General features: G+C 46.9%; 2 protein-coding genes across 5 annotated transcripts in view; both read right to left on the bottom strand.

Moving 5' to 3' along the window:
* Nucleotides 1-13,469, bottom strand: part of QRICH1 (glutamine rich 1) — a 40,129-nt gene extending 26,660 nt beyond the window's left edge. Inside the window, exons 1-3 of one of the 4 annotated variants that reach the window (XM_054693940.1) lie at nt 13,316-13,469; nt 11,751-11,810; nt 251-580 (exon numbers count right to left, since the gene is read on the bottom strand). In XM_054693940.1, coding sequence (XP_054549915.1) covers nt 251-559 — 309 coding nt within the window. In that variant the 5' untranslated portion in view covers nt 560-580; nt 11,751-11,810; nt 13,316-13,469. Of the gene's footprint in view, nt 1-250; nt 581-11,750; nt 11,811-12,645; nt 12,854-13,315 lie in introns of those variants that run through there. The other 3 variants (XM_037528841.2, XM_037528846.2, XM_037528853.2) reach the window with 3 other exon arrangements.
* Nucleotides 13,470-14,591: 1,122 nt separating this feature from the next.
* QARS1 (glutaminyl-tRNA synthetase 1) lies at nt 14,592-21,807 on the bottom strand. Its single transcript, XM_037528875.2, has 24 exons — nt 21,381-21,807; nt 21,092-21,239; nt 20,609-20,718; nt 20,392-20,467; nt 20,099-20,163; nt 19,514-19,567; nt 19,321-19,381; nt 18,961-19,032; nt 18,758-18,843; nt 18,510-18,596; nt 17,974-18,073; nt 17,779-17,857; nt 17,589-17,697; nt 17,360-17,490; nt 17,181-17,273; nt 16,933-17,070; nt 16,469-16,556; nt 16,236-16,379; nt 16,018-16,122; nt 15,741-15,833; nt 15,496-15,623; nt 15,349-15,415; nt 15,149-15,274; nt 14,592-14,726 (listed from the first exon to the last, which is right to left on the bottom strand). The coding sequence occupies exons 1-24, from the start codon at nt 21,495-21,497 to the stop codon at nt 14,676-14,678; spliced, it is 2,328 nt and encodes a 775-aa protein (XP_037384772.1). The 5' UTR covers nt 21,498-21,807; the 3' UTR covers nt 14,592-14,675.
* Between the last annotated feature and the right edge of the window lie 1,761 nt (nt 21,808-23,568).

Genomic DNA, 23,568 nt, shown 5'->3' on the forward strand with positions numbered 1-23,568 from the left:
TATACTGTTCATTTCTCCAAAACAAATGGCAAGTATCTGTGGTATTTTCAGTTTCCAATGGTGCAAATTTTTTTAATCTGTATTAACTATGAAAGCCTTTGTGTTAAAGAAAATGTTTCAAACAAACAATATTCCTCATAGTGAAAATAACCTCTAAAATCTGTATATGGATGTGATGTTCCTAATAACCAAAACACTGACAGCAAATAAGGTCTACTAAATAAGCTTTATCTTAACATTTTCCTTTTACCTGAACCTGCTGTGGCTGCTGAACCTGGATCTGCTGTTCTTGCTGGGTTTGTGGCTGAACACTGGTGGTGACGGGACAGGCAAGTTCAAGCAAAGACCCAGCCACTTCAGTGCTGTCTGTATAAATGCAGTTCCCACCCTGTTGGTAAACCATGGTAGTGGTAGCCGTCTGCTGGAACTCCTGAAGGGCTTCTGGCCCCTTAGAGGCTAATGAGTCTAGAAATTCCTTCATCCTGTGTTGCGGGACAGACCGCGCCTTCACTCGGATGTACTCTTCAAAGGAGATGGTGTTCTCCAAAGAATTATTCATATTGCAGAGTCCTTAAGGTTCCTAAAAATAAATGGACAGAATTCAAAATTATGCTATTGTTTTTATATTTTGAAATGCACAGAGCAATCACTCTTGCATCAGAATGGAATTTTCAGGGCAGCTGTATACATCTGGAATTCAAAGTAAAGCTTTATTAGAATACCTCATTTTTTCAATTTATGGCATTTCAAAATTGTTTCCATTTTCTTAAATAAAACAATCACACTGAAAACAAAATAAAGGCATGCATCATAGTACTAGATGAAACAGGCTGAAAACACACTCTCCATCCAGCACGAGGCCAATTCCATCTTCTCCGCAGAGCCAAGCAGTAAACTAGACAGAAATAAAATCACATGCAAAAATGCTCTGTGACCATCTGAAGAGTATAGCAAGGAAGCAAAGAACAGAGATTCCCACTAACACCTTTTATTTCCACAGCCAACTATGTCCTACAGTGAAGGGACAGGTATGTCACCAACCTGCTGCAAAATCCGAGAAGGAATTTGTTCTTCACTCCCATCCGAAACACCTAAAACCCACTTGGTCATATACTGCTCATCTTCTTTTGTAGCACAGCTTATGAGTTTAGAACATAAATTTTGGAGACAGATTGCCTGGGTTGAAACCCAGTTCAATTTCTCCTTAGCTGTATAACCCTGGACAAATTAATCTTATTTTTCTCATCTATAAAATGGGGATAAAATAGCTTTTACCTCCCAGAGTTGACATGAGGATTAGCTATATGTAAAGCACTTGGAAAAGTACCTGACACAGACAGTGCTACATCAATGCTAACTAACATTACTGAAATAATTTGGGGGAGGAGTGGAACAGTGCCTTAAATAACTAGGTCATGACAAAAATTCAGAAATCAATTCTGCAAGTTTTTCACTGAGGTATTTACCTTAAAAATTAATAAGCAAGGGTGGTTAGTAACTCTCAATTACCTGGGGGACAATCTTACAATCTGTTGACCACTAGTGCTCTGCTGCTGTCACACCATTCTCTCTTGATCAGTACCACCTCCAGAATAAAGAAGTAGCAGGATAAGAGAGTAACACAAACCAAGTGAAACTTTTTTGCCAAAAAGGACTCTCAGTAAATCTCAAGTGTCTAGAAAAGTGATTTGTTTCCATGAGCCACCAGGCTAGAAATATCAGTCTCTTATTGGCTTTCACTAGGCTCTGTTTAGTGTTAAAGATATATAGGTAATTATTCCACCTCTCCCAACTGGCTCTAACAACACCGTGCCATGTCCTTTCTCACCTGCTGCTCCCCTCAGCAGTGTATTTCAGTAGATCCACTTGTTCTGCTCCCTACTCTGTCTCTCACCCCCCACACACCTCTGGCCTACACACACACCCCCTCTTCTTGTATGCATAAATAAACAAAATAAATCTTGAAAAAAAAAAAAAAACAAATAGAACAACACTGCGCCATGGTCCTTTCTGAATGGCTGACAAATGGTAGGTGCTTCACATGTACCTGTTGCATTTGGAATTTAATGTGTAACAAGCAGAAGCATGACCCTTTGCTCTTGTAACAACTATGATTTACAACCTATGTGTTATGCTTTTCCCTAGTAATTGGTTAATTTATAGTGGGGGGGAGGGAGCTACATATCCATGACAAGAGTGAAATTAAAGAAAAAGTATGATTCTTACTGCCATTAATTCATAGACACCAGCAATATTTCAGTGGGATGCTGTATAAGTATAGTATACAAATTTATATTCATCTACTTTTGAACAGAACAGACAGGACTAAATCTTTAACAATGCACATAATAGGGCCTCCCTGGTGGCGCAGGCGGTTGACCGCCGCACTGTGAAGCTGTTCACAGCCTCTGCAGTGCGGGTTCGATCCCAGCCAGCCGGCAAGAATCCCACATGGTGAGGCAGACCTCTCCTGTCTTGCCCGCTGCTCCCCTCGGCAGTATGTTTCAGTCAGTCTGTTCTGTTCCCCGCTGTCACATTCCCATGCATCTGGCCTGTACCCCAGCACTTGTATAAATAAAAAATAAATCTTTAAAAAAAAATGCACATAATACATTATAAATCTATTTCTTCATAAAGAAAGAACACCATATATACCTTATTCTATCTAAAACCAAAATTTCTGGGCCACTGCTCTCAGGAGAATCTCCAGTTCTCATAAAACCCCAAGCACAATAGAGTGTAGAGCATAGCAAGCTCAGGCCAGGAAGTGCAAGGTAAACCCATCCAAGGCTAATAGCCTCTTGTCCTCTGAAATTTAATTCTTGTTCCTTTTGCACTTCTCTTCTGATGATTTCCCTTGTCCAGCACTCCCTTCTCTCTGCTACAGGAGCTTTTATTTATTTATTTGGAAAGATTTATCGATTTATGCATACAAGAACTGGGGTACAGGCCACAGGTGTGGGAAGTGAGAGGATTCACCAAAGACAGAGTGGGGAGCAGAACAGGCAGATCTACTGAAATACATTGCTGAGGGGAGCAGCAGGCGAGGCAGGAGAGGTCTGCTGTGCCATGTGGGTCTCCTCCCTGGTGCTTCAGTGGCTATGGATAGCTTCATAGGCTGTGTCTTAACCCTGCTACAGGGGCTTTTAGAGTAGAAAGTTAGGAGGTCTGCTACAAGACGTCAAGATTAAGCTATTCATGATGTTATGATACATGAGTAAGAACAGCATAAGATCAAGCACACTATCCCTACATTACATATTCAGGTAAGGCCACTCCAGTGTAGATGACCCACAACCGACCACATTGGCACAGAATGTGTCAATGCTACCCTTTATTAAGTGCATTACTGCTGGAATTCCCTTCAGAAGGTTATGTCCGGGGAAGAAAAAAAAAGACAGCATCTTTCAAAATACAGACTCAGTAAGTTCAGAACATGTGACTCTATACCTAATTACACATACCCTTCTGCTCAAAAGGGGACAAAAGAGCAATTACATGAAGACCCATTAACCAATTCTCCACCATGATGATATATCAGTTTTTACCTCTCATAACTAAAAAGCAGAGGTCAACTGAAATTTCCATTTTTCAAAATTTACCTTCACAATTAGTGGCAATCCCATAAAACAGAGGGACTGCTTGAAGCTTAAAGATTGCCTATGCTATAATCCTAGCTATGTGCCAAAGTTAAAAAAAAAAAAGAAAAACAAAAGTACAGAGAACCATTCGGCAAAAACCCAGTCTTAGATCTGGTGTCTAAACAAACAGAAATACAGAAACACTCCAAATTAAGTTGATAAAACTAAAAAAACCTTCATTTAAATGCCACTTGGTAAAGGAAGTTCCTTGACTCTCCTAGTGACCTTATTTCTCTTTGCTCTTTCAAGTTCAGTAATTCAAGAGGTTAAAGCCTTATCTGAAATCTAATGCATAAAGGAGAACTGCACCAACACTTCTTCCTAGAAATCAGCTTTTTCCAATGCAGAATTCCACTTAGTATTTATTTGCTTTTTCGGGGGGAGGGTGGGGGGGGAAAGGGGTAAAAACAATACATACATTTTTCCTAAGAAAAAAATGTTCAAATAGTATAGGAAGTTATAAAATGAAAAGTAAACACAGTTAAGCATCCTCAGATCTCTGGTTCTTGGTCTACCAATTTTAAACACTGATTTCTCCTTTAAAAAAAGTGAGTTTAGGGCCTCCCCGGTGGCGCAGCGGTTGAGCGCTGGGTTGCGAAGCCTCTGCGGCCTCTGCGGTGCCGGTTCGATCCCCGGCTGCTCCCCGGCCACCGCAGGAGGGTCCCACATGGCGCGCAGGCCTCTCCTGCCGCCCGCTGCTCCCCTCGGCAGTGTGCTTCGGTCCTTCTGCCTGCTCTGCTCCCCACTCTGGCTCTGGTGAGTTCTCTCGCCCTCCCGCGCTTCTGACTGTACCCAGTGCATGTATAAACAAACAAACAAATAAATAAATAAATAAATAAATTCATAAAAAAAAAAAAAAAAAAAAGTGAGTTTAGGGCCTCCCCGGTGGCGCAGCAGTTGAGCGCTGGGTTGCGAAGCTGCCCGCTGCCTCTTTGGCGCTCTTTGGCGCCGGTTCGATCCCCGGCTGCTCCCCGGCCACCGGAGGAGGGTCCCACATGGCGCGCAGACCTCTCCTGCCGCCTGCTGCTCCCCTCAGCAGTGTACTTTGGTCCTTCTGCCTGCTCTGCTCCCTGCTCTGGCTCTGGTGAATTCTCTCACCCTCCCACGCTTCTGACTCTACCCAGTGCTTGCATAAACAAATAAATAAATAAACAAACATGCCTCTATAAAAAAAAAAATTTAAAAAAAAAAAGTGAGTTTAGGGGCCCCTCTGGTGGCGCAAGGGGTTAGGCACTATGCTGTGAAGCTATCCGCAGCCTCTGCAGCACGAGAGCTCAATCCCCTGCCAGCCAGGGTGAGAGAATTCACCAGAGCGGGGAGCAGAGCAGGCAGAAGGACCGAAGTACACTGCTGAGGGGAGCAGCGGGTGGCAGGAGAGGTCTGCGCACCATGTGGGACCCTCTTCTGGTGGCCGGGGAGCAGCCGGGGATCGAACCGGCGCTGCAGAGGCTGCGGGCAGCTTTGCAACCCAGCGCTCAACCACTGCGCCACCGGGGAGGCCCTCATTTTGATAGTTTTAAACCTCTATTTGTAAATACATTAATATTAGAAATCTCTGACTTTCCACTATGTAAGAAAAAGAAATGAGTCTCATGTCCTTTATTTTTGAAAAGTACTTTCTTGAGGACAGTGTCTGTTTAATCTATCTTTTAGTTTTAGAATATAACACTTCATACCAAACAAAATTCAGAAAACTTTTTTTAACTAAGGTTCCAAAAAAAATGGTAAAAACCATTCTGCTCCCAACAAATCCTTTATTTCTAGAATAATGTCCGGTTCGTTCCCTGCTGGCCAGAGAGGGTCCCACATGGCGCAGCAGACCTCTCCTGTCTCGCCTGCTGCTCCCCTTAGCAGTGTATTTCGTCAGTCTGCCTGTTCTATTCCCTGCTCTGTCTCTGGTGAATCCTCTCACCCTCCTGTGCATCTGGCCTGTACCTCAGTTCTTGTATAAATAAATAAATAAATAAATAAATCTTTTTTTTTTAAAAAAAAGTTACTACAAGCAACTCCAGTCCAAATATAATTTCCTCAGCAGAAGGGCAAGTAAGATAGATACTCAGCTCTCAGAAAGAATGGTTGGAAAATTATCTGCCAAAAAGTATCAAAGATTATTATTTCAGCTTTTATAGTAAAAAAAAAAGGGGGGTGGGAACAAGTTTCCAGAAGGAAAAATTCAACAAAACTTAGAATAAAAGTTGATAAATGTTCATACACAGATATTCATTACACTGTTCTCTATTCTTGTGGCAATCTTAGGAATATTCTATGATAAAAAACATATAGCAATAGCTAGACATGTTTTAAGTAGGTCAGACTCTGAAGTATAAAACCCTGCATAGGGATCCAAGCTTAAGGGCCTACTACGGCAAGGTGGGCTTCAAGCAGAAATCATTGCTTCCAAGAGGTTTCTTTCTTTCATTAAGTCTGCAGGAGGTTCTTGACTGATTCAGTACAAGTCCACAAAATCATTTGAGGACCACTGAATTACAGGAAGCTAAAAAATATTAATAAATAATGGAATTGGGGCCTCCCCTGGTGGCACAGTGGTTGAGCGCTGGGCTGAGAAGCTGCCCGCAGCCTCTGCAGCGCCGGTTTGATCCCAGCTACCAGGTGAGGGTCCCACATGGCGTGCAGACCTCTCCTGCCACACCCGCAGCTTCCCTCAGCAGTGTATTTAGTTACTCTGCCTGTTCTGTTCCCCACTCTGGCTCTGGTGAATTCTCTCATCCTCCTGCGCTTCTGACTATACCCAGTGCTTATAAAAATAAATAAATCTTAAAAAAAAAAAAATCAATATGTGAAAAGAATAAATAAATAATGGAATTAATGGATTACTTAAAAAAGAAGTTAATGGAGAGACCTCCCTGGTGACGCAGGGTGGGGTTAGGATGCAACTTATGAAGCTATCCACATGCACTCCCCGGCCAGGGAGGTGACCCACATGGCACAGCAGACCTCACCTGTCTCGCCCACTTTTCCCCTTAGCAGTGTATTTTTGTAGATCTGCCTGTTCTGTTCTCCACTGTCTTGGGTGAATCCTCTCACCTCCCACACCTCTGGCCTGTACCCCAGTTCTTGTGTGCATAAATAAATCTTAAGAAAAACGAAAGAAGTTAATGGACAAGGCCAACATTTTTTGTTCTTTTAAGTTGCTTACTTGATCCACTGGACTGACATATCCCACTAATGAAAGTATACTAAGTCAAGTTTGACCTGACACAAAAGGTCTGCTTAGAAGGACAAAAAATCTCCAGAAATATGTTTAAATAGGGCCTCCCTGGTGGCGCAAGGGGTTAAGCACATTATGAAGCAATCCACAGCCTCTGCAGCATGAGTTCGATCCCTGGCCGGCCAGGGAGCAACCCATGTGGCCCAGCAGACCTCTCCTGACTCGCCTGCCGCTCCCCTCAGCAGAGTACTTTGGTCAATCTGCCTGTTCTGTCCCCCACTCTGTCTCTGGTGAATCCTCTCACCCCCCATATCTCTGGCCTTTACCCCAGCTCTTGTATGCATAAATAAATAAATCTTAAAAAAAAAAGTATGTTTAAATAGTTCACACTAATGAATGAGTAATGAAAAATACTGAGAAAAATTAAATTCTCAGCAGTGATGATGTTTCTTTTTTGTTTTATCGGTTAGCAGAAGTCCTCCTTACAATAAGATCAGGTCATTCTTCATGTATAATTTCATAATTTACAGTGCAATTTTTCATACAATGTTTTGCTTCATATGGAATCTACTTTGCAAAGTATGAGGTAAAAGTCTAATTATTTTACAAAGACTATTGAAATCACTTTACCCACTGACTTGAAATACTGCTGCCATTATAAATCAAACTCACAGGGAGACAGTCTGTTTATAAGCTTTTTGTGTGCAATTTGACTGCTCTTTCTCTAACAGGGCAACTTTGAAACCGCATGTTAATACCTGAAGGATTCCCTGCTGTTCCCCCCCTCAAATTTTTTTAGTATTTAATGACCAGGGGAAGTCATGGGTGAACCTTTAAAATTATATTTATAACCCAAGTATTGTTTAATTATATACATAAAAAGGTAATTAAAAAGCAATCTTTTTTTGCTCAGTGGTTACACCAGAGTAATGGTAACAGATATACAAACATTCTGGTTGATTATAGTTAAGTTCTCCTCAAAATCCAAAACTTTTTAAAGACAAAAGCATCAAGCCACCAGAAGTCTGCATAATAATGAAGATTACTGACTGCTTCAAGATGCTGCTCAGAAGATACACAAGGCTAACCCTTGATAATAATTTGGATAAACTTGGGCCTCCCTGGTGGCACAGGAGTCGAGCGCTGGGTTGCGAAGCTGCCCACAGCCTCGGCAGCTTCCTGGCCACCAGGTGAGGGTCCCACATGGCACGCAGACCTCTCCTACTGCCCGCTGCTCCCCTCAGCAGTATACTTTGGTCCTTCTGCCTGCTCTGCTCCCTGCTCTGGCTCTGGTGAATTCTCTCACCCTCCCGCGCTTCTGACTGTACCCAGTGCTTGTATAAATAAATAAATAAATCTTCTAAAAAAAATTTTTGGATAAACTTAAAAAAACTACTCTCTATGACCCTGAAAGAAGCAAGATTCTTAATTAGCTCCAAGTCAAAGATTTAGTGAGAGCGTTAAATAAATTAACTAAAATATTTCTTAAGTTAGAAGAAAAAAGATAAACATCAGATGTTTTCACTTATATGTTGAATATAAATAAACTAAACAAAGTGCCAGACAAGAAAAGTCAATGCTGACCACAGATAGGAGGCATCCAGGAGAGGGGGAGGGGCGAAACAGGGGTGGTAGAAGAGCACAAGCAGCTATGGTGATGGACATCGAGTGTTTTGGTGATGGGAGAACTATGGTGACCACACCTGGGGGAGAAATCATATATTGTCGAAAAATTAACAACGATGTAAGAAAAAAGTACTAAAATAAAAAATAATAAAGTATTTCTGAAAAACATGAAGCCGGAGAGACAGCTGAACACTCACAATTTCTCGGAATCACAAATGGAAAAAAAAAAAAAGAAACAGTCAGATGCTCACTAGGGTGGGAAAGTCTGTAAACAAGCATTTGCTTCTGAATACTTTAAGCATAGCTGCTTTGCAAAACAATAAAGAGACAATCCAGTCTCCCACCTACAGACCCCGGAAATTTTCACTTGTATGCACACATTGATCACTGGTATTTCCCTTTACCTCCTTCTCCTGACAAAAAATAGGCCCTCAATATATGAAAATCATTATTTTTATTAATTTGTTACTAGCACATTAAATAGTATCACAGACAAAGTTATCCCAGAACAGGCCTGTCTGCTGATTTCTTTCTTTCGACATTTCGACAACAAAGGGAAGACCTAAGCACTCACCAGAATCACCCTTTCTTGGGTCCCCTCATATGAGATACCTGTTCCCAGTTCTCCATGCAGCTTTGCAGAATGACTCCTGAATACATGATGAACTAAGAGAAGACGCTGGAGCAGCCTCAGAGCCGTGCCTCTTTCTGTTTATCCAATAGTCATGTTCTTGTCCCTCTCAAGGCTCACATATACTCTAGCAATGGCTTCTAATAGCTTACTAAGTCTGGTTTTTGACTATGTCTTGTTTCCCATGGGGAAAAAAATGATATCCATTTTATGGAAATGCATTTGTTCTAATTAACACATGGTGTTAATTCAAAGCACATTGGGAGACATTTTCCTATTGCTAAACATACTGTTATCCCAATTTCAGGTTGTCAGATATGGTCTCCCAGACAGGAATCGATCATAGGCAGTGGTGGCAGTGACTCTATATTAACCCACTCTAGGGTTTGTAATAGAAATTATTCTATTTAGCCATTTATCTGCCCCAAGCCTCACCAGAGAAACCCCTATATAGGGGCAGTTTCACCATGGGTTCTATTTTTGGACAACTCACTTTCAACTGGGAATTTAAGGTCACATTCCTACCAAAGACTGATTCCTAGATATATATGACACACACATATACAAAGATACTTACACGTGAATGTTCACAGCAGCATTGTTAATAATAACCCCAAAACATTTAATTTAAATATCTATCAGGGGCCTCCCTGGTAGCGCAAGGGGTTAAGACACAGCACTATGAAGTTATCCTCAGCCACTGCAGAATGAGATCGATTCCAGGCCAGGGAGGTGACCCACATGGTGCAGTAGACGTCTCCTGTCTTGCCCGCTGCTCCCCTCAGCAGTGTATTTCAGTACATCTGCCTATTCTGCTCCCCACTCTGTCTCTGCTAAATCCTCTCATGCCCCCCCATCTCTGGCCTGCACCCCAACTCTTGTATACATAAATAAATAAATCTGTAAAAAAAAAAACCTATCAATAGCAAAATAAATTATGGTACATTCGTATACTAGAATACTATACAGAAATGGAGATGAACTAGTAACGCACACTATGTGAATCAACTTCACAATGCTAAAATGCAAAATACAGCATGATTTCATTGAAAATGAAAAAAACAAACAAAACAACACTGGTGATGGATATAAAGACGGTGAAACTAAAAAGAAAAACAAAGAACATTATCATTATTGAAGTTAGAATAGCAGTTGTTTCTATGAGTTAAGAAGCTATGACCAGGAAAGGATTAACGAAGGGTTCAGGGATTCTGGCAATATTCTATTTCTTGAAAAGGTGATAGTTAAACAATGGTTCACTTTTTAAAATTAGATTAATTAAATTATATACAGAGCATATGAATTTATATATAAACATTTCACAAATTTAAAAATAATAAGGGCCTCCCCAGCGGCATAGCGGTTTGAGCGCTGTGCTGTGAAGCTGTGCACAGCCTCTGCAGCGCGAACTTGATTTCCTATTGGTCAGGGAGAAACCCACATGGAGTGGCAGACCTCTCCTGTCTCACCCGCTGCTCCCCTCAGCAGTGTCCTGGGTCTATCTACCTGTTCTGCTCCCTGCTCTTTCTGGTGGATTCTCTCACCCTCCTGCGCCTCTGACCTGTATCCCAGTTCTTGTATAAATAAATAAATCTTTAAAATAATAATAACAATAAAAATAATAAAAAGAGCTTTCTGCACAGTCTAAACAGCTCTTCCTACAGTTTTACCGTGGTCTAAAGTGTGAGACCAAAAGACCATTCTCTCCCCCTTTCAGAAAACCAGTAAGTTGATGTATCATTCCTTCATGCATCCACAATCAGAAGTGACAATCCAAAGAGATAAAAACAAATGAAGCATTTAAGTGAAGCCTGGAGAGGACTTAACATGTCATGTCTGCAACAAAGTATAGGGCAAATATATATACAAAGTAACAGAAATGAACAGGTGTTCCTTTAGCACCTCATTGGGAAGATGAGAAGTTAGAAACCCTTACTGGATAAGGTGGTCATTTAACAAGTAGACAAGCAAGAAGAGTGTGGCAAGGTCTAATCGCAACTGATTAAATTAAAAGGCATGCAACTTGAAGGAAGACATCCCTGATTCTGAAGTTGTCATAATGGAAGAAAGCCACACCTAAATCCCCTGACGAGGCTACATTTTTAGAGCAATTCAAATTTACTGCAATCTTCAATCACTACTTGCTCTTTTGTTTGAAATGGCAATATAATCTGAAAGGGGATGTGGAAAGGCAGAAGGGTTGATGAGAGGTACACAAATTTTTCATCACAGGGTACTAAAAGTAGGCCATCTATTAGGTAAATCTTAATGAGCTTACAAAAAATATTATCTACAAGCACCAACTTAAAATACAGATTTAAAACTTAATAAACACAAAGATATTCCAGAACAAGCAAGTCCAAAAGGTGTATTGAACGATTAAGTGTAATCTAGTTCAACTTGACTGCTTTTCTTTGAACCATTTAGGGTCTTAGAACAGCTGATGCCTTGTCATGCTAAAGCCTAAACGTTGTTCTGACTTATATTTTAAAAACTGTTCAAGCAGCAAAGTATGGCTGAATGCAAAGATGCAGTTCTCCCACAGCAAATTTCTTCTCAATTTTCCAGCGCCTAGTAGTTTCTGGCAGACAGTACCCAGAATGACTGACAGGATTTGTAATGTTTCAATATTACCAGGAAACAACTGCACACATACTCCCAGCATATGAACATTTTAACTCACCAGTCACCATGTTGCATGTATTTCTGTTGCTTGTCCTGAGTTCTTAAGACTTGTAACATTCTGAAGAAGATAGAACAAAGAAGTTCCTTCCATCCTCAGCCTCTTTTTATGCTTTAACTTTGTTATTAAAATAATACAGCATTAGAAAGAACTACCCCCACCATTATCTGATTTGATTTCTAATTTTACTTATTCTTAGCCTTTTTCCTTAAACTTAATGAAGCAAGACTACAAAACATACATTAGCAATGTTTTGCCTTAGGGTGCATTATTTCTCTAGGGCAATGCCAGAACTCCGCTAGCACGAGAACACAGGACTGGGATTTTAAAAAAAAAAAAAATCTAGCTGAAAAGGATGGAAACTCTGTATTAAAGGTGCTTATGCAGCGATACAGCGACAGATTTTAGGAATTTCTGATGGGGAATTTTGCAAAGCATTTCAGGTTGTTCAGTTTTGTTCTGGGCAACTTTTTGTGCAAGTTGCGGGTCCTTAGTCTGAGTACAAACAAGTAAGCCCCTCCCACTCGCACAGAAGAAAAGACTGCATTAAGGATTTGAAGTAATATTTTACAGCTTGGGTAGTTTCACAACGTCCCCTTCCCGAGCGCAAAGGTGACGTGTGGGAACTGCGCTTATGGAATAACTACTTTCTAAAGACAAGAAAGCAAGTAACACTGTATGCCTTCCTGTATTAATCTCCCACCCCCCCACACACACACACACCCCACACACACACCCCCCCCCCCCCGCCGCCAACCCCCCACCCCACGCCACCCCGCCCCTCCCCAGCACAAAGCACCAGAACAAGGTATGGAAACTCAAGGGGGCTCGCTGCTCTCGCAAACTAACATGGTTCGGTTTCATAAGCACTGCAACCCTCTCTCCAAGCACCCACCCAGTACATGGTCCTCGGGGTCACCGCATTCTTAGAGGAGAACGAGCAATCTCGCCCTCCTCGGAGAAGAGCGGGGCCGAAAGCCAGACCGCAAAGCCGGTTGGTTTCTCCCCAGGCCTAGGCCACAGTGGTCTGGGGACGTCACCAGAGCAGGAAGGGCCCAACCCGAGCCATCCTCACAGAGAGCCGCCCGCCCGCCGCCCCTCGGCTCAGCAGGGGTGTCCTGCGCGCTCTCGCGGCGGCGCCGCCACCCAACAGCACAGCGCGCGCCCCGAAGCCGGGGGTCGCGGGCGGACGCGCGCCTCAGAAAGCCGCTCTTGCTCACGGGCCGTAGCTCCAGGAGCCGATATCCGGGCCAAGAACGCGCACGTCGGCGGCCACGCGCACTAGGAGAGCCGCACAACGCGCGCGCGCGCATAAACAAGCCCGGCCAGCGCGAGCACCAGCGCGCGTTCCCGCGCCGCGCCCACCCAAAACCCCGACCAGCCCCTCCCCCACCCAAGGGGCGGGGGCGCGCGAGCCCAGGGACGTTCTCCGCTCCGGAACCGCCCCGAGGTCTCCTGGGCCCAGCGGTAGCGGCCCGCCCGCCCCCGCCCGCCGTTGTGTGGGGTGGGCCCGCTGTTTTAGGCCCGCAGCCTCGCCGCATCCTTGCCCCCACTGGAGTCCTCACCCGGCGACGTCGCCGCCGTCGCGCTGCCGCTCTACCCGCCGGCCCCGCCGCACCGCTCGGGGCCCCGGTTCTGCCGTAGCCGCTCCAACACCGACAGGATTTTCTCCTCACAGCTCCCTGGGCGCCATCTTACATTCAACCCTCACAGCCAATGGGTGCCGAATGCCCCTCTCGCGATAATAGGAACCTCGGATCCCGCGAGAGTTGAGGCTGCCTTCTGACCAGACTTAAAGGGAACGCTTCTACCGAGGAGGGAGGCCTGGCCTTGGGCTGCAGTGGCGCGGTGAGTCCCGGGTGTGGGGCGGAACGCCCCGCCCTCAGACGCCCCTCCATACGGGGCGGAGCCTGGGCTGGAGCTTGGCCTAGCCTGGGAGGCTCGACAGGCTGGAGCTGGGAGCTTGCTCTCTGGACCCACCTGCCGCCCGCAGCGGGGCCTCCTAAGCGTGCACAAACCCAGGATGGGCGGGGCACGGCCTCTCGCTTAAGGTGGTCCCCACAGCCCCTAGTCTAGGCCAGGCATCATCCCCAGCATTTTCCTGCCCGGAAAGCCCCGGAGCGCTCTCCTCCTGGATTCCCTAGCTTCTGGGAACCCTCAGTCTGCCATGATCCTAATTTATACTGCAGCAGTCAGTCCACCTTAAAGCAGGCCTTGGGTAACCTGGTGTTTGTATACAGGGAAAATGTGGAGGGTGTTAAAGCTGCAGGCACGCATAGGCCACACTAGTTGCCCACACTGCCCTAAAAGGCCAGCAGCATGAGGTAGTTCCTGCTTGCCAGGCTCCCATAGGTAGGGAGCCTGGCAAACATCCCCTAACCCTTCTGAGTTCTCCGAAGCCACTTCCTGAGTAGTCTTGTGAGACCCTGGCCCAGGGGAGAACTCTCCTGCAGTGCCCGACCTTCCCAACTAGAAGGTGAACTTAGAAGGTACTGCACAAGTCTTCCTCATCTCACTGAGTCAATATTTTTGAACAATGGGATTGGGAGCTAGGCTTCTCTTCATCTATCTGGGCACGAAGCAGACACAAAGTTACAGATCCCTCAGGCACAGGGTTCCTACAAGTGGAAGAGCATCCCAGCACCCACCATTCCCTAAGACCAGGTGGGCAGGATATCCTATCAGGCCCCAGGCCCCTGCTCTGGCGCACCAATAAGTGTACCAGTGGTTCAAAGTTGTCAGTACTGCTCTGTGTACAGTGTACCTTCCCACCACCACCAAACCCCATCATGTCAAAAAGCCCACAGGTCTGGGGGCGCAGACACATTACACAGACTCCAGGGAGATTTAGCTGTTCTTTATTGACATGGAGTCTGAATACCACTAGCCTCCAAGAAGATGAGGTAGGTCCATGGGGCTTCCAGCTCATACTTTTCCTGGGTCCTCCTTCAGTGTGACAGTCCGGTTGAAGACAAGCTGGAAAGCAGAAGGGGAAGAATGACCACCCAGTCAGTAGCTGGTCAGGTGGCCCAAGTGGGTCTCAACCGTGACACCTCACTTCTACTCCTACCTCATCCCAGAGTAGCTGAGGGTCAGGAAACAGGTTCATAATAACTTTGTGACTTTAGGTAAGGGACTGGATAGCTCTGGGCCTCCATTTTATAAGGATTAAAGTAATCTCTATAAGATGCCCTGCACCTTGAAGTGTAAGAAAGGCAGGGTCCATACAAAATCTTGTGCATGGTCTTAACCACTAGGCTTGCTTTCTTCTCAGCAGAAAAGGTACTCCACCTCAGGTGGTAAGGAATAATTAAGGGAATATAGGTAGGGTGCTTGGCACAGTGAGTGGCAGCCACCAGTCACTGTTGTAGAAAGGGCAGGTGGGTAAAGTCAAGCACCTGTCCCTGGCAACTGTCTGGATCCACGGAGAAGTAGCCAAGTCTCTCAAACTGGAACTTGTCGTAGGGCTTTGCCAGGGCTACAGAACAGTCCACTAATGCTGCCTCCACCACTTGCAGTGATACCTGCAGACAGAAAAATTAGGTGGTCATCCAACCAGGAGGACCCACTCCCCTCACTCCACATCCCCTGAGCATACCGGGTTCAGGTCAGTTAAGAATCCACCAGGCACCTCCGCAGGATCCTCAGGGTTCTTGTGCTGAAAGCTGTAGCCACAGTGAAAGTCAGACTCCAGATAGGCAATGCCCATCTTCAACCTGTTCCCACCCCAATTCTGTATACTTACAGTCGCTCATAGAGGCGAATCTCACACTTAAGAGGCTGTGACACCCAGTGAATAAAGGCTTTGGGCTTTTCTCCAGCATCAGCACGTCTGCAGGTCACCTCCAGGCTCTCCACAAAGCCACTAGGGCCCTGGAAGATGAGAGGGAGAGGCCTGCAATCAAACCTGAGGACCCCTACCAAGACTACAGGTTGCATCACGTCCTGGGCCTACCAGACACTGGTGGGAAGGATGCAGCTGACTCTCACCTTGACAACATGCTGCAGCTGGATGACATAGCCTGTGTGTCTCAGGCCCACAGGCTGGCCCCATGCCAGGCGCTTATAGCCTGACTCTGGCTCCTAGAGGTAGAAAATGGAGTGAACACAAAAGGTTCAAGCGTCAGTCGTACAAAATGCTTCTCTCCCACCCCTATGTGTGGGAGGGGTTGGTTTGTCTGAAGTAGGAAGTAAATGAACTGACAGAAGAGATATAAGGATCTCAGGACTGATCTCAGCAACATACACACCCTCCACCCCCATTCACCTCCTTGAAGTCAGTCCTCTCAATGAAGACAGTAGGTCCAAAGGGAACCTGATGGAAGCCCTTGGTCTCATCAGCTGGGAAGTTGGGCACCTGGATGTCCAAGGCCTACAGAAGGAGATGGATGTCTGAATCACACCAGGTAGGCACTGGGAACCCCCTCCTCATCCTCCCCAAGCCCAGCTGCATTCACCCACATATACACAATAAGGTGAACCTACCTTAGCAGCAGGAAAGTTGGTGATAATGACCTGTAATGGCTCCAGCACAGCCATGGCCCGTGGAGCTGTGTCATTTAGCACATCACGCACACAGGCTTCTAGCAGATGTGGCTCCATTGTGGTCTGTGCCACTGTCACTCCCACCTAACAGGAAAGTCAGTATCAATCACAGCCATAACCAAAGCCATCACCATGTTTAGCCCATACCTGATACCCAGGCCAACAGACTATACCCGAGCACAGAAGTTGTTGATGGCCTCAGGTGGGAAGCCACGCCGCCGTAGGGCTGTGAGTGTGAAGAGTCGAGGGTCGTCCCAGTCCCTGTACGCAAAGACATGGTAAGAACTCTTTTGGAGGCCTCCCTGGTGGCACAGGGGTTAAGCACAACACTCTGAAGCTATCCACAGCCTCTGCAATACAAGTGCAATCCCTGGCTGGCCAGGGAGCTACCCACATGGTGCAGCAGACCTCTCCTGTCTCGTCTGCTGCTCCTCTCAGCAGTGTATTTCAGTAGATCTCCCTGTTCTGCTCCCAGCTATCTCTCTGGTGAATCCTCTCACCCTCATCACCTTTGGCTTATACCCCAGTTCTTGTATGCATAAATAAATAATTCTTAAAAAAAAACAACAACAAACTCTTTTGGGAGCACATGCCACTAGTACCACCAATCTTTGATGAGCTAAATAGCCATACCTACCGCACAGCACCAGCAGCCACAAGCTGGAGAATCTTTCTCTTGGAGACAACAGCATAGTGCAGGTTGAGGCGGCCATACTCCCACTGCACAGGGCAATAGACATCCAGCGCGTTGCATAGCCAAAAGTAGGAAGAGCGTCTAGGGTGGGATGGTAGAGTCAGGACCAGCTATCTTACCAGAGAGACATTACAGGATGGGCTATTGGGATACTACTGTTCCTACCCACCCCACGGGCCCAGCCCCCTCACCGGGCCTGGAATTCCTTGGTGCAGAGTGAGTGGGTGATGTGCTCGATGGAATCACAGAGGCAGTGTGTGTAGTCATAGGTGGGGTAGATGCACCTATGGGGCACAAGCAGTAGGCCCCATCATACAGTCCTGTTCTGCCCTACCTGTGTCCCACCTCCCCACCCTATGCTCACACCTACCAGGTATCCCCTGTGCGATGATGTGGTGTATACTTGACTCGATAGGCCACAGGATCCATCTTGCCATCCTCCATCACCAGCTTCATCCGCAGAGTGGCCTCACCCTCTGCAAATTTGCCCTTGCGCATTGCCTGAGGGGAGTAAAGGCTCAGGCTGTCTCTCAACACAGAGGTATCTTTTCCTTAGCACCCTAGCCCACCCAGACTCAGATGTTCCTCCAGAACCCCACCTCAAAGAGTAGCAGTGACTCCTCTATGGGACGGTCTCTCCAGGGTGAGGGTGGCGCGTTGTGGCCTTTGAGCTCCTCTCCTCGCTGGTGGCACACATAGGCCTCGCCCCTAGGAGGAAAGGGTATGAATACCAACCATAGCTGTTTCCCAGTCAGCCTGCCTGGCTGCACATCATGGTTCTGGCCTCACCTGTGGATGAGTTCTACAGCCCAGGCATATAACTGGTCAAAATAGTCAGAGGCATATGTCACCTTGTAAGGTGTGTAACCTGAGGCACAATGAGACACAGTTATTAGCAACTAGCCAGGGACGCCCAATGATAGCCCACAGCCTAAATGAGGCCCACTGATAACTGGCTCTGCCCAGGCCTTGCCCAGCCCATACCTAGCCAGGCCACCATGTCGCTGATGGCAGTGAAGAACTTTGCTTCCTCCTTCTCAGGATTGGTATCATCAAAGCGCAGAAAACAGATCCCATTATTGGCCTAGGAGAGTTGCAGTGTCTGTCAGCTCCCATATCAGCAGTTCCTACAGTCCAGCTCATCAAACTGGGACATTCTCAACTCTCTCCTATGTCAAAACTGGAAATGCTTTCAAGGGGTTCATTCATCTTTATTTCTAAATATCCTAAGCAAGACATCTGTTTGATCAATTAGCAGAAACAGCATAACCTCTTCCTAAGTCTGAGAGGTTGCACTGAGAATTTCCCCAAATTTGAACTCACTGGCTCACCTCAGATCTTTTTCCCTAGGAGCCCAGTGTATTCTTGGTATCTGCCACATCTACCATTCCCCACCATGGCCTCTGTCCACTCTGGGCACATTATGGGAGCAGCAGGGAAGGCAGGGACACCTCTCTCATGACCAGTCTTAGCAGCAATAAGTAGCCACCCTGCTTGCCAATCCCTGGAGATACACACACCTTGGCATAGCCGAAGTTGAAATTGATGGCTTTGGCATGTCCAATGTGCAGGATTCCATTGGGTTCTGGGGGAAATCGGGTACGTACCTGAGATAGAGGGAATGGGAATAGAGAAATTAGGTCAGAATTCAGATTATCCTAAAGTAACAGATGTCCCTTCCCAGGGAGGCTACAGTGATCAGTGAGATGAGGCAGTATGGAGGCAGCCCACGCCCCAGGCAATTGCTGATGGCACTACACCCACACACCTGTCCCCCAGTGATCTCCAGGTGCTGCTTTAGTAGATCCATGGTGTGTGGAGTGGTCACATAGCCTGGAGTCTTGTAGTTCTCACCTGCCAGCACCAGAACACATCTGAGGATCCAGTTGCAGCCCCAGGCTCCCAATCTCAGGGATGCCAGAATGGCTGTTAAGATCCAGTCCTCCCAAGAATTTCAACCTGCCTGCTCACCAGGTTTGTGGAACTTAAGTGCCTCCCCTCGGAGTTGTTCCATCAGAGATAGTGTCTGGCCAGCAGCCTCACCTGTGGAGAAGAGACTAAGGAAAATTTATCCTCTGAATAGAGCTACCACACCCAGCTCAGGGAGATGCCTGTACTACCCATAGCCTACAACCAGAACAGAAACAGACAGACCTTCCCCAAAACTCAGAAACAAGGGATACAGAGCCAGTGCTGCTGGGGCCAGTCTCTGGGTAAAGTAAACAAAGGAAACACAGGGTATCAAATAAGTCAATGGCCTGACTGGACTGGGCTGTAAGGAAGGTGGAAAGCCCAGAAGCCAGGTTGTTAAATGCGACAGAAGCCTCTCACCATTCTCTACCACATCTTTTGCTGCCCTCCGGTCTGCTTCTTCTGGTCGAATCTTTGCCACCTGAAAGAAGCGCAGGGTCAGGGCCTCTCCCAGGCAGGCTGTTGGGATCACAAAGGTCAGATACTCCTTCCCCAGCCTGAAATCTCACCCCTGCCCCCCACTCTCACAGACTCAGGCCATGCTCAGCCCCACCTTGGACTTCTTTTCCAGATCAGTCTCCGTCTTGGGACCCAAAAGGTGGAGCACCTGAGCAGAGATGAGAGTAAAATTTGGGATAGGAGTGTTCTCTTCCTATAATCCGCTGGCTGAAACTCAGCCATCCTGAGGACTTCCTGGACTATCTACCAGCACCACTTTGAAAAACCTACCTAGACCAACCCACCTCTGCTCTTCACATGGTTCTGCTGGCCTCTTTCCCTCCTGAGGGTCCATGCAGGCTTAGGTAACAAAAAAGTGCCATTTACAGAGAGGATATGGACCCAGCATCAAGATAAGCAATCTACCTCATCCATCACCATCTTGTGATTCTATGCCAGCATCCTGAGATGAAGGCCACATTACCCCTATTTACAAGATGATGAAACAGAGGTTCAAGAAAAGCAACTCACCCCCAGTTAGATACAACCCAGAGGCTCAAGTCTTTCACTGCCCACCCTCCATATCAGGCTCTACTATCCACTGTCAACACAGGTCCTCCCCCACACCCCATCTCTCAGTGGACTCTAGGTCCTGTCCATGTCAGGGTCTTTGCCTGCTTTAATTCAAGAAGATGCCCACCTGCATGTCCACTTCATGCTTGATCATTTTGCCATCTGCCCATTTGAGCACAGCCCGAGCCTCTCCTAGGAATATGGGCACAAGGAACTGCAGAAAGGCAAAGGAGGGCACTTCCCATCCCTTTCCCAAGAAAAGGTCCTGGCTAACTCAGACACCAGAGCCTGTGCCCAGGCCAGACCACTTTTAAGGTGTTCTTACTCCTCCCCCCTCCCCCCAGGTCCCTCTCACTCATACCCAGAAGAGAAGTCATCACCAGAGGAAACAACATAGTTCCCTGCCCAGACCCTACTCACCCATCAGCAGCCCCATGTTAAAATGATAACGCTCCACCAGGAGCTGGGGCCTGTGACGATTTATGGCAGCCTCCACCTGCAGAAAGTCAAACCACTTGGGTCAGGAAATGTGCTAGGGATCCACACCCTCACCCCGGGTCTTCCTGGGTGGAGAAACATAGCCACTCCTTTCCAGGGTCAGTACTAAGGAAGCAGCAGATGCCTGGGGAAGACTCACAGCCTCCTCAATCTGCTCTGGGGTCACCATGATGCCCACGCCACATTCCTGTTCAAAGTCCACGGTGTTGATGGGGTCCAGGGGATGACTTCGCACATACTCAAGGGCAGCTGAGAAAGGAGGGCCAGTAAGTTTGTGGCATCTCAGCTCCCAGAAGCAGACGGGGCCCTAATCTCACGAAACCCAACTACAGTTTAACTTCTTAAACCTTGAGACTTAAGCCTTGCACCACCCTAGAGAAGCCCGAGGGCACAGTAAAGAAACATATGTTCTGAGGGAGGCTCCCCCCCGCTGACCTCAGTTCCTGTCAGTCTTACCAGAAACGGCCCCCGCTCTATACTCTGTCAGGGCCCCGGTTTCCAGGGGAGCGTAGAATTAGGCATCTAGAGAGACACTGGGGGACTTGGCAGAAAGGATACGTGGGCGTCTGGGCTGAAGGGAAGAAATGGAGGTGGACATGGCAGGACAGGCAGGGGCTCTCACCGCTCAGCTGGAGCTCGCTGTGGATCTTCTTACTGGCTATGTAGCTCACGAGAAAAGAAAGACGCCGGGGATCCCTGAGCCGGGAGGCCAAGCCATATAGCAGGGTCCCGGTAGCCTTGTCTATGGTGGCGCCCAGAGTCTGATGCGCCTGGAGTCAGAGGGGTCAGGAGAGAAACCCCACGCCGAGTAAGAAAGGTAAGACTGAAACATGGTGGGCAGGTCGGGATTGGGACGCGGCCCGGCGCTGCGCCGAGGGACGGTGGAAAGTCAGGAGCAGAAGGGCTCGCACCTGGGTGGCGGCATCGCGCAGCTGCGCGCTCAGAGCCGAGTTCTTGAGCGTCTCGCGGGCCTTGTGCTCGCTCAGGCCGAGGCCAGTGAAGAGCGACAGGGAGTCCAGAGTCGCCATCACGGGGACACCGGAAGCCGAAAGGAAACTTTGGGGCCAATCTGTGCGTTGGCTTTAGCCCGCTGGCGAATAGAAGAGCGGAGCCTCCAGGGAGAACCAATAGTGTTCCTCGTTGGAAGGAGAGGGCGGGGCTCTCCGGGGCTGTCGGCGCCATTTAAAGGACCGAGAGCGGCCAAACCGGCTCTTCCACACGCCCCCGCACTTCACTTCCGCCTGCGCGTTCTCGGTGGCTTCGAGATACAAGGCGCCCCAGGGCTCCAGGGATGATTTGCCGCGGGCCTGAAGGGAAGGCTTTCAGCACCGAGGCAGGAGGTAGATGCGGGCGTGGCCTTTTGCTCTTGGACATTTCTCCTTTCGTCCCGAAAGTCTTGAGACGACCGCACCTCTGTTTTGGACCAAATGAGTCCCTACCGCGTTTCTGATGTCATCGTGGAGTTGTCATGGCAACATTTGAGCGAAAAGAAGCCCGGGAATCTAGTTAAGACTCAAACCCCTGTGACAAAGTGTTGAGAGGTCGCTGGCCGGGTGTGTGTGTGCGCGCCCCCTAAATCTGGCGCTTTTGGAGCTTCCATCTAGACATGCCTGGTCAATAGCGGTAGGGACTGGAGCAGGAGGGACCTCGCATTAGTTCTGTGATTTTTTTAAATTTAAAATCTCCTGACACAGAGCCTCCCCGGTGGTGCAGCAGGTTGAGCTCAGCGCTGTGAATCTGTCCGCAGCCTCTGCAGCGCAGGTTCGATACCCATCCAGCCGGTGAGAATCCCACATGGTGCGGCAGACCTCTCCTGTCTCCCCCGCTGCTCCCTTCAGCAGTGTTTCCAGTGCATCTACCTGTTCTGTTACCCGCTCTGTCTCTGGTGAATTCTCTCACTCTCCCCGTGCCTCTGGCCTGTACCCCAGTTCTTGTACAAATAAATCTTAAAAAAAAATCTCTTGACACATACAATAGGTAAGCTATGGAAACAACCCAAATACCCAAAAACAGTTGAATGTATCAAAAAGATGTGGTTCATATACACAATGGAATGTTACTCAGCAATCAAAAAAGATAAACCCCTGCCATTTGCAGCAACTTTGATGGAGCTGGAAGGGATCATACTCAGTGAAATAAGCCAGAAAGAAAAATACCAGATGGTCTCACTTTTAGGAGGAATGTAGAGGATCCAAATAAGGGATCAGGAAAATAAATAAATAGTAATTATAATAAAGTAAATGTCAAAATTAGCAGGCAACTATAAACCAGAGCATTCTACAGGGGGGAAAGAGGAGCAGGATCAAAACAGGGGTAGGGGGCCTCCCTGGTGGTGCAAGGGGGTGAGACACAGCACTGTCAAGCTGTCGCCAGCCACTGCAGCACAAGTTCAATCCCAGGCCAGGGAGCTACCCATATGGCACGGCAGACCTCTCCTGTCTCCCCGCTGCTCCCCTCAGCAGTGTATTTCAGTGGATCTGCCTGTTCTGCTCCCCACTCCGCCTCTGGTGAATCCTCCCCACCCCCCAACCTCTGGCACCCAGTCTTTGTATGCATAAATAAATCTTTAAAACAAAACAAAACAAAACAGGGGTGGGAAGAGCACAAAGGACTAGGGTGATGGTACACTGGTGAATTAGTGGTGGGAATTTCACTAGGACTATAACCGAGATGAGAAAGCATACATTATACAAAAATGGAGAATGATGCATAAAATACATAATTTAAAAAATAATAAAGTTCATAGTTAAAATAATTTTGTCAGCTACTATTTTAACAAGAAACATAGCTGACAAACCAATATTATATTAAGGACATATAAGAAAACAGAATAAATTCCTTGAAGATTATATCAGGTCATCTGTAATCTATAGGTTCAAGTGTATTAAGAACTTTTATATCCTTAATATCACATACTTCATAAAATAAAATAAATCTGTCACACTTAACCCTGCCTTGCCAGTGTCATGAAATCCCCTGCAGGGTTTTTACAAAATTTTAAAGTTGGGACAGGTTGGAGTAGAGGAAATAGATCCTCATGTACTTGGGGATTTCCTGATAGTCTCTCACTAGACTTCCAGGATCCACAGGGAATCATCA

Source organism: Talpa occidentalis, unplaced genomic scaffold (assembly GCF_014898055.3).
Source record: "Talpa occidentalis isolate TD23 unplaced genomic scaffold, MPIMG_talOcc4v2.1 talOcc4.10, whole genome shotgun sequence".
Lineage (NCBI taxonomy): Eukaryota > Metazoa > Chordata > Mammalia > Eulipotyphla > Talpidae > Talpa > Talpa occidentalis.

Coding starts and splice junctions, on each gene's coding strand:
- QARS1 (XM_037528875.2), bottom strand. CDS start 21,497: ATGGCGACTCTGGACTCCCTGTCGCTCTTCACTGGCCTCGGCCTGAGC. Junction 20,468..20,608: donor CAGAGCAGATTGAGGAGGCT/GTGAGTCTTCCC, acceptor GACTTTCTGCAG/GTGGAGGCTGCCATAAATCG. Junction 18,074..18,509: donor TCAACTTCGGCTATGCCAAG/GTGTGTGTATCT, acceptor CAACTCTCCTAG/GCCAATAATGGGATCTGTTT.